Source organism: Tachyglossus aculeatus, chromosome 22, assembly GCF_015852505.1.
Source record: "Tachyglossus aculeatus isolate mTacAcu1 chromosome 22, mTacAcu1.pri, whole genome shotgun sequence".
In the NCBI taxonomy this organism is placed as follows: domain Eukaryota; kingdom Metazoa; phylum Chordata; class Mammalia; order Monotremata; family Tachyglossidae; genus Tachyglossus; species Tachyglossus aculeatus.
Genome location: NC_052087.1, coordinates 57,112,812 through 57,130,075, shown reverse-complemented (window position 1 = coordinate 57,130,075; position 17,264 = coordinate 57,112,812). Strand labels below are relative to the sequence as shown.

At 45.5% G+C, this 17,264-nt stretch overlaps 1 protein-coding gene across 1 annotated transcript in view; it reads left to right on the top strand.

Moving 5' to 3' along the window:
- TRPM5 (transient receptor potential cation channel subfamily M member 5) overlaps window positions 1-17,264 on the top strand; it is a 112,622-nt gene that overhangs the window by 18,194 nt on the left and 77,164 nt on the right. Inside the window, exons 6-9 of the mRNA XM_038765387.1 lie at window positions 732-951; window positions 5,568-5,632; window positions 6,999-7,187; window positions 15,098-15,200. Coding sequence (XP_038621315.1) covers window positions 732-951; window positions 5,568-5,632; window positions 6,999-7,187; window positions 15,098-15,200 — 577 coding nt within the window. The remainder of the gene's footprint in view (window positions 1-731; window positions 952-5,567; window positions 5,633-6,998; window positions 7,188-15,097; window positions 15,201-17,264) is intronic.

Below are 17,264 nucleotides of genomic sequence, written 5' to 3'. Positions count from 1 at the left end.
ACTTCTCTGTTCCTCAGTTACCCCACTTGTAAAATGGGGATGAAGACTGTGAGCCCCACGTGGGACAGCCTGATTGCCTTGTATCCACCCCAGAGCTTAGAACAGTGCTTGGCACATAGTAAGCGCTTAACAAATACCATCATTATTTATTATTAAGTGCTTAGTCCAGTGATCTGCACACAGTAAGCGCTCAGTAATACGATTGAATGAATGAATGACTGAATGAACGAGTCTACCAGCTCTGTTCTATCGTACTCTCATTCATTCACTCAATCGTATTTATTGAGGGCTTACTGTGTGCAGAGCACTGTACTAAGCGCTTGGGAAGTCCAAGTTGGCAACAGATAGAGACGGCCCCTACCCAACAACGGGCTCAGCGTGGCTCAGTGGAAAGAGCCCGGGCTTTGGAGTCAGAGTTTATGGGTTCGAATCCCCGCTCCGCCAATTGTCAGCTGTGTGACTTTGGGCAAGTCACTGAACTTCTCTGCGCCTCAGTTACCTCATCTGTAAAATGGGGATTAAGATTGTGAGCCCCCTGTGGGACAACCTGATCGCCTTGTAACCTCCCCAGCGCTTAGAACAGTGCTTTTGCACATAGTAAGCGCTTAATAAATGCTATTATTATTATTAACAGGCTCACTGTCTAGAAACTCTCCCAAGCGCTCTGCCCACAGCAAGTGCTCAATAAGTCTCCCTCTCCCCCCATCCTGATCCCCCCCCTCCTCCCCTAGACGGACACTACAGTGGTCTACAAGTCGGACGATAACGCCCAGGGCCCTCGCTACAGCCTGGACCCAAACCACTCGCATTTCATCTTGGTGGAGCCGACGGAGGAGGACCGGGCGACCCCGGGGTCAGGGGTCACCGGTGGGAGCGACCCCCAGGGCGGACCCACGGGGCTGCGGCTGGCCCTGGAGAAGCACATCTCCGAGCAGCGGACGGGCTACGGAGGTGGGGACCCCCGGGCCCGAGCCGTGACCCCCCGGGACTGATGGGGAGGGTTGGGCCTGGTGAGGATGAAGAAGACGTCCGGGAGCCATTTTCTCAGCCAGACCATCCATCCCCCTCGCCCCTCTTCCCCTTCCCCTCCAATCAATCGTATTTATTGAGCGCTTACTGTGTGCAGAGCACTGTACTAAGCGCTTGGGAAGTACAAGTTGGCAACATATAGAGACAGTCCCTACCCAACAGTGGGCTCACAGCCTCCGGCCAAAGAAGGGTCTGTAGGCCCAGGAACCCTGGATGGACTGGGCTCCCTCCTGGACACCCGACAACATCCCTGTCTCTCCCCTCTCCATACCTGACTCTCCCCCACTGACCCAGCACAGACCATCCCACACCCCTTAGCGAAGCAGCATGGCTCAATGGAAAGAGCCCGGGCTTGGGAGTCAGAGGTCATGGGTTCAAATCCTGGTTCCGCCAATTGCCAGCTGTGTGACTCTGGGCAGTTCACTTCTCTGGGCGTCAGTTCCTTCCTCTGTAAAATGGGGATGAAGACTGTGAGCCCCGTGTGGGACAATCTGATCACCTTGCATCCTCCCCAGCCCTTAGGACAGTGCTTTGCACATAGTAAGTGCTTAACAAATGCCATTATTATTATTATTCTTACTCCTGACTCTACCCCAGTGGCCCAGCCGGGACCAGAAAATCCCCCTGACTCTCCCCTGTCCATCCCTGACTGTCCCTGTGACCAAGCACGGATCATCCTCCCCCCTGACTCTCCCCTCTCCATCCCTGACTCTTCCCCAATGACTCTCTATATGTTGCCAACTTGTACTTCCCAAGCACTTAGTATAGTGCTCTGCATGCAGTAAGTGCTCAATAAATACGATTGAATGAATGAATGAATGAATGGCCCAACACGGACCATTCAACACCCCTGACTCCCCTCTCCGTCTCTGACTCTCCCCTCTGACCAAGCCCAGACCATCCCACACCCCTGATTCTCCCCCATTGACCCAGCCCAGACCATCCCACACCCCGTCTCTCTCCCACTGACCCAGCAGGGATCATTCTACACCCCTGACTCTCCACGCTCCATCCTTGACTCTCCCCCAATGACCCATCCCGGACTGTCCCACCCCCTTGACTCTCCCCTCTCCATCCCTGACTGTCCCCCGTGACCCAGCACAGATCATCCCACCCCCCTGAATCTCCCCCTCTATCCCTGACTCTTTCTCAATGACCCAACGAGGACCATTCAACACCCCTGACTCCCATCTCCAATCAATCAATTAATCAATCAATCGTATTTATTGAGCACTTACTGTATGCAGAGCACTGTACTAAGTGCTTGGGAAGTACAAATTGGCAACATATAGAGACAGTCCCTACCCAACAGTGGGCTCACAGTCTAGACCCAGCCCAGACCGTCCCATACCCCCCTGACTCTCCCCCAGTGACCCAGCAGGGATCATTCTACACCCCTGACTCTCCACTCTCCATCCTTGACTCTACCCCAGTGACCCATCCCGGACTGTCTCACCCCCCTGACTCTCCCCTCTCCATCCCTGACTGTCCCTCGTGACCCAGCACAGATCATCCCACCCCCTGAATCTCCCCCTCCATCCCTGACTCTTTCTCAATGACCCAATGAGGACCATTCAACACCTCTGACTCCCCTCTCCATCAATCAATCAATCAATCATATTTATTGAGTGCTTACTGTGTGCAGAGACTCTCCCACTCCAACCCTGACTCTTTCTCAATGACCCAACGAGGACCATTCAACACCCCTGACTCCCCTCTCCATCTCTAACTCTCCCCATTGACCCAGCCCAGACCGTCCCATACCCCCGACTCTCTCCCACTGACCCAACAGGGATCATTCTACACCCCTGACTCTCCACTCTCCATCCTTGACTCTCCCCCAGTGACCCATCCAGAACTGTCCCACCCCCTTGACTCTCCCCTGTCCATCCCTGACTGTCCCCTGTGAGCCAGCGTAAATCATCCCACCCCCCTGAATCTCCCCCTCCATCCCTGACTCTTTCTTAATGACCCAACGAAGACCATTCAACACCCCTGACTCCCCTCTCCATCTCCAATTCTCCCCATTGACCCAGCCCAGACCGTCCCACACCCCTGACTCTCCCCCAGTGACCCAGCAGGGATCATTCTACACTCCGACTCTCCACTCTCCATCCTTGACTCTTCCCCAATGACCCATTCCGGACTGTCTCACCCCCCTGACTCTCCCCTCTCCATCCCTGACTGTCCCCTGTGAGCCAGCATAAATCATCCCACCTCCCTGAATCTCCCCCTCCATCCCTGACTCTTTCTCAATGACCCAACGAGGACCATTCAACACCCCTGACTCCCCTCTCCATCTCCAACTCTCCCCATTGCCCCATCCCAGACCGTCCCACACCCCGACTCTCTCCCACTGATCCAGCAGGGATCATTCTACACCCCTGACTCTCCACTCTCCATCCTTGATTCTCTCCCAATGACCCATCCCAGACTGTCCCACCCCCCGACTCTCCCCTCTCCATCCCTGACTCTCCCCCACTAACCCAGCACAGACCATCCCACCCCCCTGACTCTCCCCCAGTGACCCAGCCTGGACCAGAAAATCCCCTTGACTCTCCCCTCTCCATCCCCGACTCTCCCCCAGTGACCCAGCATTCATTCATTCATTCAATCAATCAATCAATCAATCGTATTTATTGAGCACTTACTGTGTGCAGAGCACTGTACTAAGCGCTTGGGAAGTACAAGTTGGCAACATATGGAGACAGTCCCTACCCAACAGTGGGCTCACAGTCTAAAAGCATATTTATTCATTCATTCATTCATTCAATCGTATTTATTGAGCACTTACTGTGTGCAGAGCACTGGACTAAGCAGTTGGAAGTACAAATCAGCAACATATAGAGATGATCCCTACCCAATAATGGGCTCATAGTCTGGAAATAGTAATAATAATAATAATGGTGGCATTTGTTAAGCGCTTACTATGTGCCAAGCACTGCTCTAAACATTAGGGGAAATACAAGGTAATCAGGTTGTCCCACGTGGGGCTCACATTCCTAATCCCCTTATTGAGCGCTTACTGTGTGCAGAGCACTGTACTAAGCGCTTGATGGCTCATGCAACCCCCGCCCCCGACTCTCCTCTCTCCCTCCCTGACTCCCCCTGTGATGCAACACAGACCATCCCACCCCCTTGACTCTCCCCTTTCCATCCCTGACTCCAGGGAGAAGGCTAGGATTGGAACTCATTCACTCAATCCTATTAATTAATTAATTAATTAATCAATGATGGCATTTATTAAGCACTTACTATGTGCCAAGCACTGTTCTAAGCGCTGGGGAGGTTACAAGGTGATCAGGTTGTCCCACGGGGGGGCTCACAGTCTTCATCCCCATTTGACAGATGAGGGAACCGAGGCCCAGAGAATCAATCAATCAATCGTATTTATTGAGCACTTACTGTGTGCAGAGCACTGTACTAAGCGCTTGGGAAGTACAAGTCGGCAACACATAGAGACAGTCCCTACCCAACAGCGGGCTCACAGTCTAGAAGTGACAGAGAAGTGAAGTGACTTGCCTAAAGTCACACAGCTGACAATTGGCGGAGCCGGGATTTGAACCCGTGACCTCTGACTCCAAAGCTCGGGCTCTTTCCACTGAGCCATGCTGCTTTATTGAGCGCTTACTGTGTGCAGAGCACTGTACTAAGCGCTTGGGAAAGTACAATATAGCAATAAAGAGAAATAATCCCTGCCCACAACAGATTTACAGTCTAGAGAAGCAGGGTGGCTCAGTGTAAAGAGCCCGGGCTTGGGCTCGGAGGTCATGGGTTCTAATCCCAGCTCTGCCACTTTTGGGCAAGTCACTTCACTTCTCTGTGCCTCAATTCCCTCATCTGTAAAATGGGGATTAAGACCGTGAGCCACCCGTGGGACAACCTGATCACCCTGTAACCTCCCCAGCACTTAGAACAGTGCTTTGCATATAGTAAGTGCTTAACAAATGCCATCATCATCGTCATCATTATAAAAAAAAGTCACTTCTCTGGGCCTCAGTTACCTCATCTGTAAAATGGGGACTAAGACTGTGAGCCCCACGTGGGACAATCTGATTACCTTGTATCTCCCCCAGCGCTTAGAACAGTGCTTGGCTCATAGTAAGCGCTTAATAAATGCCATCATTTACATATCTATTCTATTTATTTTATTTTGTTAGTATGTTTGGTTTTGTTCTCTGTCTCCCCCTTTTAGACTGTGAGCCCACTGTTGGGTAGGGACTGTCTCTATATGTTGCCAACTTGGACTTCCCAAGAGCTTAGTACAGTGCTCTGCACACAGTAAGCACTCAAAAAATACGATTGATGATGATGATGATGCTTGGCACATAGTAAGCACTTAACAAAAACCACCATTAATTAATTAATAATTAGAGGGGGTGGGGGGTGTCTTCCAGCCCCAGCTCTGTCTCCCAGCCCACAGTTCCCCTGGACCCCCACCCTCCATGGGGGCGTCTTCTAAGCCCCCATCCCATCCCCAGTGCTCTGCACACAGTAAGCGCTCAATAAATATGATTGATTGATTGATTGATCCCCAGGAACAGGCAGCATTGAGATCCCCGTGCTCTGCCTGCTGGTAAACGGAGGCCCCGGAGCCCTGGAGGTGAGAGACCCCCGCCTCAATCCCCTCACCGCCCCCCGGGATTGCTGGGAAGCAGCATGGCCTACTGGCTAGAGCCTGAGCCTGGGTGTCAGAAGGACCTGGGTTCTAATCCCGCCTCCGCCTCGTCTGCTAGGTGACCTTGGACAAGTCACTTCACTTCTCTGGGCCTCGGTTCCCTCATCTGTAAAATGGGGATGAAAACTGTCAGCCCCCCATGGGTCAACCTGATCACCTTGTAACCTCCCCAGCGCTTAGAACAGTGCTTTGCACAGAGTAAGCGCTTAACAAATACCATTATTATTATTATTATTATTCTCTAACAAATATTATTATCATTATTATCATTATTCTCTGGGCCTTGGTCCCCTCATCTGTAAAATGCTGATGAAAACTGTGAGCCCCCCAGGGGACAACCTGATCACCTTGTAACCTCCCCAGGGCTTAGAACAGTGCTTTGCACAGAGTAAGTGCTTAACAAATATCATCATTATTATTATCATTATTCTCTAACAAATACCATTATCATTATTTTTATTATTATTATTCTCTGGGCCTCAGTTCCCTCATCTGTAAAATGGGGATGAAAACTGTGAGCCCTCCAGGGGACAACCTGATCACCTTGTAACCTCCCCAGGGCTTAGAACAGTATTTTGTATAGAGTAAGCGCTTAACAAATACCATCATTATTATTATTATTATTATTATTATTCTCTAACAAATACTATTATTATTATTATTCTCTGGGCCTCGTTTCCCTCATCTGTAAAATGGGGATGAAAACTGTCAGCCCCCCATGGGACAACCTGATCACCTTATAACCTCCCCAGAGCTTAGAACAGTGCTTTGCACAGAGTAAGCGCTTAACAAATACCATCACTATTATTATTATTCTCTGGGCCTCAGCTACCTCCTCTGGAAAATGGGGATTGAGACTGTGAGCCCCACGTGGGACAGGGATTACGTCCAACCCAGTTATTTTGTATCTGCTCCAGCACTTAGTACAGTATCTGGCACATAGAAAGCCCTTAATAATAATAATAATAATGGTATTTGTTAGGCACTTACTATGTGCAAAGCACTGTTCTAAGCGCTGGGGAGGTTACAAGGTGATCAGGTCGTCCCCCAGGGGGGCTCCCAGTCTTCATCCCCATTTTCCAGAGGAGGGAACTGAGGCCCAGAGAAGTGAAGTGACTCGCCCAGAGTCACCCAGCTGACAGTTGGTGGAGCCGGGATTTGAAGCTGTGTGACCTCTGACTCCAAAGCCCGGGCTCTTACCTGCTGAAGCCCCAGGGTTGGTGGGGGGTGGCGGGAGGGGAGGGGGCTCCCAAATACCCTGCTTGGTTTCCCCCCCAACACCCCCTGACAGAGGATCTGGGGGGCAATGGAGCAATCCGCACCCTGGCTGATCCTGGCCGGCTCAGGGGGCATCGCGGACGTGGTGGCCTCTCTGACGGCCGAAGGCCGCATCACACCTCAGCTGGTCAGCAAGCACTGCAGGGACAGATTCCCCACCGAAAACTTCCCGTGGGAAGAGGTCACGCGCTGCACCCGACTGGTGAGACAGCCCCCACCGAAGAATTCCCATCTTCCAAGACCCCTCTCCCACCCCAATATCCTTCCCGAAAGACAGCCGCATCCTTGAAGGCAGGAGTTGTTTCTGTCAATCAACTGATAGTAATAATTATAATAACCATGGCATTTGTCAAGCGCTTCCTATGTGCCAGATGTTATAATCATGGTATTTAACAATCATGGCATTTGTTAAGCGCTTCCAATGTGCCGGATATTATTTATCTATCCAATAATCGGGGCAAGCGCTTACTACGTGCCAGCCTCTGTGCTAAGTGTTGGGTATTTAAGAATCATGGCATTTGTCAAGTGCTTCTTATGTGCCAGATATTATTATAATCATGGTATTTAATAATCATGTCATTTGCTAAGCGCTTCAGATGTTCCAGATATTATTATAATCATGGTATTTAATAATCATGGCATTTCTCTATCTAATAATTGGGGCAAGCACTTACTATGTGCCAGCCTCTGTGCTAAGCGCTGGGTATTTAAGAGTCATGGCATTTGTCAAGTGCTTCCTATGTGCCAGATGTTATAATCATGGTATTTAATAATCATGGCATTTGTTAAGTGCTTCCGATATGCCAGATATTATTTATCTATCCAATAATCGGGGCAAGCGCTTACTACGTGCCAGCCTCTGTGCTAAGTGTTGGGTATTTAAGAATCATGGCATTTGTCAAGTGCTTCTTATGTGCCAGATATTATTATAATCATGATATTTAATAATCATGGCATTTGCTAAGTTCTTCAGATGTGCCAGATATTATTATAATCATGGTATTTAATAATCATGGCATTTCTCTATCTAGTAATTGGGGCAAGCACTTACTATGTGCCAGCCTCCGTGCTAAGCACTGGGTATTTAAGAGTCATGGTATTTGTCAAGCGCTTCCTATGTGCCAGATATTGTTATAATCATGGTATTTAATAATCATGGCATTTGTTAAGCGCTTCCGATGTGCCAGATATTATTTATCTATCCAATAATCGGGGCAAACGCTTACTATGTGCCAGCCTCTGTGTTAAGCACTGGGTATTTAAGAATCATGGCATTTGTCAAGTGCTTCTTATGTGCCAGATATTATTATAATCATGATATTTAGTAATCATGGAATTTGCTAAGTTCTTCAGATGTGCCAGATATTATTATAATCATGGTATTTAATAATCATGGCATTTCTCTATCTAGTAATTGGGGCAAGCGCTTACTATGTGCCAGCCTCTGTGCTAAGCGCTGGGTATTTAAGAATCATTGCATTTGTCAAGCGCTTCCTATGTGCCAGATATTATAATCATGGTATTTAACAATCATGCCATTTGTTAAGTGCTTCCGATGTGCCAGATATTATTTATCTATCTAATAATCAGGACAAGCGCTATGTGCCAGCCTCTGTGCTAAGTGCTGGGTATTTAAGAATCATGGCATTTGTTAAGTGCTTCCAATGTGCCAGATATTATTTATCTATCTAATAATCGGGGCAAGCGCTTACTATGTGCCCGCCTCTGTGCTAAGCGCTGGGTATGTAAGAATCATGGCATTTGTCAAGTGCTTCCTATGTGCCAGATATTATAATCATGGTATTTAATATTCATGGCATTTGCTAAGCGCTTCCAATGTGCCAGATATTATTTATCTATCCAATAATCGGGGCAAGCGCTTACTATGTGCCAGCCTCTGTGCTAAGTGCTGGGTATTTAAGAATCATGGCATTTGTTAAGCGCTTCCAATGTGCCAGATATTATTTATCTATCTAATTATCGGGGCAAGCGCTTACTATGTGCCAGCCTCTGTGCTAAGCGCTGGGTATTTAAGAATCATGGCATTTGTCAAGTGCTTCCTATGTGCCAGATATTATTATAACCATGGTATTTAATAATCATGTCATTTGCTAAGCGCTTCTGATGTGCCACATATTATTATAATCATGGTATTTAATAATCATGGCATTTCTCTATCTAGTAATTGGGGCAAGCGCTTACTATGTGCCAGCCTCTGTGCTAAGCGCTGGGTATTTAAGAATCATGGCATTTGTCAAGCGCTTCCTATGTGCCAGATATTATAATCATGGTATTTAACAATCATGGCATTTGTTAAGCGCTTCCGATGTGCCAGATATTATTTATCTATCTAATAATCGGGGCAAGCGCTTACTATGTGCCAGCCTCTGTGCTAAGCACTGGGTATTTAAGAATCATGGCATTTGTTAAGCGCTTCCAATGTGCCAGATATTATTTATCTATCTAATTATCGGGGCAAGCGCTTACTATGTGCCAGCCTCTGTGCTAAGCGCTGGGTATTTAAGAATCATGGCATTTGTCAAGTGCTTCCTATGTGCCAGATATTATTATAACCATGGTATTTAATAATCATGTCATTTGCTAAGCGCTTCTGATGTGCCACATATTATTATAATCATGGTATTTAATAATCATGGCATTTCTCTATCTAGTAATTGGGGCAAGCGCTTACTATGTGCCAGCCTCTGTGCTAAGCGCTGGGTATTTAAGAATCATGGCATTTGTCAAGCGCTTCCTATGTGCCAGATATTATAATCATGGTATTTAACAATCATGGCATTTGTTAAGCGCTTCCGATGTGCCAGATATTATTTATCTATCTAATAATTGGGGCAAGCGCTTACTATGTGCCAGCCTCTGTGCTAAGCACTGGGTATTTAAGAATCATGGCATTTGTTAAGCGCTTCCAATGTGCCAGATATTATTTATCTATCTAATTATCGGGGCAAGCGCTTACTATGTGCCAGCCTCTGTGCTAAGCGCTGGGTATTTAAGAATCATGGCATTTGTCAAGTGCTTCCTATGTGCCAGATATTATTATAACCATGGTATTTAATAATCATGTCATTTGCTAAGCGCTTCTGATGTGCCACATATTATTATAATCATGGTATTTAATAATCATGGCATTTCTCTATCTAGTAATTGGGGCAAGCGCTTACTATGTGCCAGCCTCTGTGCTAAGCGCTGGGTATTTAAGAATCATGGCATTTGTCAAGCGCTTCCTATGTGCCAGATATTATAATCATGGTATTTAACAATCATGGCATTTGTTAAGTGCTTCCGATGTGCCAGATATTATTTATCTATCTAATAATTGGGGCAAGCGCTTACTATGTGCCAGCCTCTGTGCTAAGTGCTGGGTATTTAAGAATCATGGCATTTGTTAAGTGCTTCCAATGTGCCAGATATTATTTATCTATCCAATAATCGGGGCAAGTGCTTACTATGTGCCAGCCTCTGTGCTAAGCGCTGGGTATTTAAGAGTCATGGCATTTGTCAAGTGCTTCCTATGTGCCAGATGTTATAATCATGGTATTTAATAATCATGGCATTTGTTAAGTGCTTCCGATATGCCAGATATTATTTATCTATCCAATAATCGGGGCAAGCGCTTACTACGTGCCAGCCTCTGTGCTAAGTGTTGGGTATTTAAGAATCATGGCATTTGTCAAGCGCTTCCTACGTGCCAGATATTATTATAACCATGGTATTTAATAATCATGTCATTTGCTAAGCGCTTCTGATGTGCCACATATAATTATAATCATAGTATTTAATAATCATGGCAATTCTCTATCTAGTAATTGGGGCAAGTGCTTACTATATGCCAGCCTCTGTGCTAAGTGTTGGGTATTTAAGAATCATGGCATTTGTCAAGTGCTTCCTATGTGCCAGATGTTATAATCATGGTATTTAATAATCATGGCATTTGTTAAGTGCTTCCGATGTACCAGATATTATTTATCTATCCAATAATCGGGGCAAGCGCTTACTACGTGCCAGCCTCTGTGCTAAGTGTTGGGTATTTAAGAATCATGGCATTTGTCAAGTGCTTCTTTTGTGCCAGATATTATTATAATCATGATATTTAATAATCATGGCATTTGTTAAGTTCTTCAGATGTGCCAGATATTATTATAATCATGGTATTTAATAATCATGGCATTTCTCTATCTAATAATTGGGGCAAGCGCTTACTATGTGCCAGCCTCTGTGCTAAGCGCTGGGTATTTAAGAATCATGGCATTTGTCAAGCGCTTCCTATGTGCCAGATATTATAATCATGGTATTTAACAATCGTGGCATTTGTTAAGTGCTTCCGATGTGCCAGATATTATTTATCTATCTAATCATCAGGGCAAGTACTTACTATGTGCCAGCCTCTGTGCTAAGTGCTGGGTATTTAAGAATCATGGCATTTGTCAAGCGCTTCCTATGTGCCAGATATTATAATCATGGTATTTAACAATCATGGCATTTGTTAAGCGCTTCTGATGTACCAGATATTATTTATCTATCCAATAATCGGGGCAAGCGCTTACTACGTGCCAGCCTCTGTGCTAAGTGCTGGGTATTTAAGAATCATGGCATTTGTTAAGTGCTTCCAATGTGCCAGATATTATTTATCTATCCAATAATCGGGGCAAGCGCTTACTATGTGCCAGCCTCTGTGCTAAGCGCTGGGTATTTAAGAGTCATGGCATTTGTCAAGTGCTTCCTATGTGCCAGATGTTATAATCATGGTATTTAATAATCATGGCATTTGTTAAGTGCTTCCGATATGCCAGATATTATTTATCTATCCAATAATCGGGGCAAGCGCTTACTACGTGCCAGCCTCTGTGCTAAGTGTGGGGTATTTAAGAATCATGGCATTTGTCAAGCGCTTCCTACGTGCCAGATATTATTATAACCATGGTATTTAATAATCATGTCATTTGCTAAGCGCTTCTGATGTGCCACATATAATTATAATCATAGTATTTAATAATCATGGCAATTCTCTATCTAGTAATTGGGGCAAGTGCTTACTATATGCCAGCCTCTGTGCTAAGTGTTGGGTATTTAAGAATCATGGCATTTGTCAAGTGCTTCCTATGTGCCAGATGTTATAATCATGGTATTTAATAATCATGGCATTTGTTAAGTGCTTCCGATGTACCAGATATTATTTATCTATCCAATAATCGGGGCAAGCGCTTACTACGTGCCAGCCTCTGTGCTAAGTGTTGGGTATTTAAGAATCATGGCATTTGTCAAGTGCTTCTTTTGTGCCAGATATTATTATAATCATGATATTTAATAATCATGGCATTTGCTAAGTTCTTCAGATGTGCCAGATATTATTATAATCATGGTATTTAATAATCATGGCATTTCTCTATCTAATAATTGGGGCAAGCGCTTACTATGTGCCAGCCTCTGTGCTAACCGCTGGGTATTTAAGAATCATGGCATTTGTCAAGCGCTTCCTATGTGCCAGATATTATAATCATGGTATTTAACAATCGTGGCATTTGTTAAGTGCTTCCGATGTGCCAGATATTATTTATCTATCTAATAATCAGGGCAAGTACTTACTATGTGCCAGCCTCTGTACTAAGTGCTGGGTATTTAAGAATTATGGCATTTGTCAAGTGCTTCCTATGTGCCAGATATTATAATCATGATATTTAATAATCATAACATTTGTTAAGCGCTTCCGATGTGCCAGATATTATTTATCTATCCAATAATCGGGGCAAGCGCTTACTATGTGCCAGCCTCTGTGCTAAGCGCTGGGTATTTAAGAATCATGGCATTTGTCAAGCGCTTCCTATGTGCCAGATGTTATAATCATGGTATTTAATAATCATGGCATTTGTTAAGCACTTCCGATGTGCCAGATATTATTTATCTATCTAATAATCGGGGTAAGCGCTTACTATGTACCAGCCTCTGTGCTAAGCACTGGGTATTTACGAATCTGGCATTTGTCAAGTGCTTCTTATGTGCCAGATATTATTATAATCATGGTATTTAATAACCATGGCATTTGATAAGCGCTTCGGATGTGCCAGATATTATTATAATCATGGTGTTTAATAATCATGGCATTTCTCTATCTAACAATTGGGGCAAGCGCTTACTATGTGCCAGCCTCTGTGCTAAGTGCTGGATATTTAAGAATCATGGAATTTGTCAAGCGCTTCCTATGTGCCAGATATTATAATCATGGTATTTAATAATCATGGCATTTGTTAAGCGCTTCTGATGTGCCAGATATTATTTACCTATCTAATAACCGGGGCAAGCGCTTACTATGTGCCAGCCTCTGTGCTAAGCGCTGGGTATTTAAGAATCATGGCATTTGTCAAGTGCTTCCTATGTGCCAGATATTATAATCATGGTATTTAATAATCATGGCATTTGTTAAGCGCTTCTGATGTGCCAGATATTATTTATCTATCTAATAATTGGGGCAAGCGCTTAGTACGTGCCAGCTTCTGTGCTAAGCGCTGGGTATTTCAGAATCATGGCATTTGTCAAGTGCTTCTTATGTGCCAGATATTATTATAATCATGGTATTTAATAATCATGGCATTTGCTAAGTGCTTCGGTTGTGCCAGATATGGTATTTAATAATCATGGCATTTCTCTATCTAATAATTGGGGCAAGCGCTTACTATGTGCCAGCCTCTGTGCTAAGCGCTGGGTATTTAAGAATCATGGCATTTGTCGAGCGCTTCCTATGCACCAGATATTATAATCATGGTATTTAATAATCATGGCATGGCATTTGCTTCTCTATAATAATAATAATGTCATTTATTGAGCGCTTACTATGTGCCAAGCACTGTTCTAAGCACTGGGGAGGTTATAAGGTGATCAGGTTGTCCCACAGGGGGCTCACAGTCTTAATCCCCATTTTACAGATGAGGGAACTGAGGCCCAGAGAAGTGAAGCGACTTGCCCAAAGTCACCCAGCTGACAACTGGCGGAGTCGGGGTTTGAACCCGTGACCTCGGACTCCAAAGCCCGGGCTCTTTCCACTGAGCCACGCTGCTCAGTAAGTGAGTGAGTGCTCAATAAAGACCAGTGGTGATTGATTGATTATTAAATGGTGAAACAGGGGGGAGGGCAGTTAAGGGAAAGGAATTAATCCGGGAAATTTCTTGGAAATTTCTCCTCTTCTTGGAGGAGACGGGATATTAGGAGGCTTTATAGATGGGGAACGTGAAATGAAGCAGCGTGGCTCAGTGGAAAGAGCTCGAGCTTGGGAGTCAGAGGTCACGGGTTCAAATCCCGGCTCCGCCAATCGTCAGCTGCGTGACTGGGGGCAAGTCACTTCACTTCTCCGGGCCCCAGTGACCTCATCTGGAAAATGGGATGAAGACTGTGAGCTCCCCGTAGGACAACCTGTTCACCTGGTAACCTCCCCAGCGCTTAGAACAGCGCTTGGCACATAGTAAGCGCTTAATAAATGTCATCAATATTTATTCATTTAGATGAAGAGGGAGGGCGTTCCAGGCCCCAGGGAGGACATCACCGGGGAGATAGACGAGATCACGACGCAGCGAGGAAAGTAGTGTTGGAGAAGCAAAGCGCCTACTAAGTCTGTTGTCCTCCCCAAGCGCTCAGTACAGTGCCACGCACACGGTAGACTGGAATCTCCTTGAGGGCAGGGATGGCGGCATCGACTTACTCTGTTGTCCTCTCTCAAGTGCTCATCTCAGTGGTCTGCCCACAGTGGGCACACAACGGATACAATTGATTATCAATCAAGAGAATTCATTCATTCATTCAATCGTATTTATTGAGCGCTTCCTGTGGGCAGAGCACTGTACTAAGCGCTTGGGAAGTCCAAGTTGGCAACGTATAGAGACGGTCCCTACCCAACAACGGGCTCACGGTCTAGAAGGGGGAGATGGATGATGATCAGAATTAGACTCTAGACCGTGAGCCCGCTGTTAGGCAGGGACCGTCTCTCCATGTTGCCAACCTGGGCTTCCCAAGCGCTTAGTACAGTGCTCTGCCCACAGGAAGCGCTCAATAAATACGAGTGAATCGGAATTCACCTACCCCTGTGCCTTTCCTTCCCGTCCACAGCTGCAAAACATCATTTCCCAGCGGCATCTGCTAACGGTGTACGATTTTGAGCAGGAAGGGTCCGAAGAGCTGAACACCGTCATGCTGAAAGCACTGGTGAAAGGTAATTAATGAGACGTTCCCTCGGTTGTATTTATTGAGCGCTTACGGTGTGCAGAGCGCTGTACTAAGCGCTTGGGAAGTCCAAGTCGGCAACAGGTAGGGACGGTCCCGACCCAACAACGGGCTCACGGTCTAGAAGGGGGAGACAGACGATAAAACAAAACAAGTAGACGGGCCTCGGTGGCTCTAAATAGATCGAATTATAGATAGATAATCAAATAATAACGATAATGGCGTTTGTTAAGCACTTACTACATGCCAGGCACTGTACTAAGCGCTGGGGTGGAGGCAAGCAAATCGTGTTGGACACAGTCCCTGTCCCACGTGCGGCTTACAGTCTCGATCCCCATTTGACAGATGAGGGAACTGAGGCTTACAGTCTCAATCCCCATTTGACAGATGAGGGAACTGAGGCAGAGAGAAATATTCCTCAGCGCTTAGAACAGTGCTTGGCACATAGTAAGCGCTTAACAAATGCCATCATTACTATTACTCTGGGCCTCGGTAACCTCATCTATAAAGCAGGGATGGAGACTGGGAGCCCCACGTGAGACAGGGATTGTGTCCAACCCGATTTGCTCGTATCCAGCCCAGCGCTTAGTACAGAGGTTGGCACATAGTAAACGCTTGCCACAATCATTAGATAGATGATAGATAGATAGATAGATAGGTAGATAGGTAGGTAGGTAGATAGATAGATATAGGTAGATAGATAGATAGATAGCCCACTGTTGGGTAGGGACTGTTTCTATATGTTGCCAATTTGTACTTCCCAAGCGCTTAGTACAGTGCTCTGCACATAGTATGCGCTCAATAAATACGATTGATGATGATGATGATGATAGCTAGATAGATAGATAGATGGGTAGATAGATAGATAGATAGACAGGTAGATAGATAGATAAATAGATAGATAGATAGATATAGATAGATAGATAGATAGATAGATAGATAGATAGATAGATAGACAGACAGATATAGGTAGATAGATAGATAGCCCACTGTTGGGTAGGGACTGTTTCTATATGTTGCCAATTTGTACTTCCCAAGCGCTTAGTACAGTGCTCTGCACATAGTATGCGCTCAATAAATACGATTGATGATGATGATGATGATAGATAGATAGATGGATAGATAGATAGATAGATAGATAGATAGATGATAGATAGATAGATAGATATAGATAGATAGACAGGTAGATAGATAGATAGATAGATAGATAGATAGATAGATAGATAGATAGATAGATAGATAGATAGATAGATAGATAGACAGGTAGATAGATAGACAGGTAGATAGATAGATAGATAGATAGATAGATAGATAGATAGATAGATAGATAGATAGATAGATATAGATAGATAGATAGATAGATAGATAGATAGATGATAGATAGGTAGATAGATAGGTAGGTAGGTAGGTAGGTAGATAGATAGAGATAGATAGATAGATAGATAATAATAATAATAATAATGGCATTTATTAAGTGCTTACTATGTGCAAAGCACTGTTCTAAGCGCAGGGGAGATTTCAAGGCGATCAGGTTGTCCCAAGGGGCTCACAGTCTTAATCCCCATTTTACAGATGAGGTAACTGAGGCCCAGAGAAGTTAAGTGACTTGCCCAAAGTCACACAGCTGACAAGTGGCGGAGCCGGGATTCGAACCCCTGACCTCCGACTCTAAAGCCCGTGCTCTTTCCATTGAGCCACAATGCTTCTCCAGTATTATTATTATTATAATAGATAGATAGATGGATGGATGGATGGATGGATGGATGGATGGATGGATGGATGGATGGATGGATGGATGGATAATAATCAATATTCATCCAACATCCCCGACTCTCCCCTCTGCATGGTGTAGTGGCTAGAGCCCGGGCCTGGGAAGGACCTGGGTTCTAATCCCGGCTCTGCACGCTTGTCTGCCGTGTGACCTTGGACCAGTCATTTCACTTCCCTGAGCCTCAGTTCCCTCATCTGTAAAATGGGGATTGAGTCTGCGAGCCCCACGTGGGATAGGGACCGTGCCCAAGCCGATTGGCTTGTACCCACCCTAGTGCTTAGT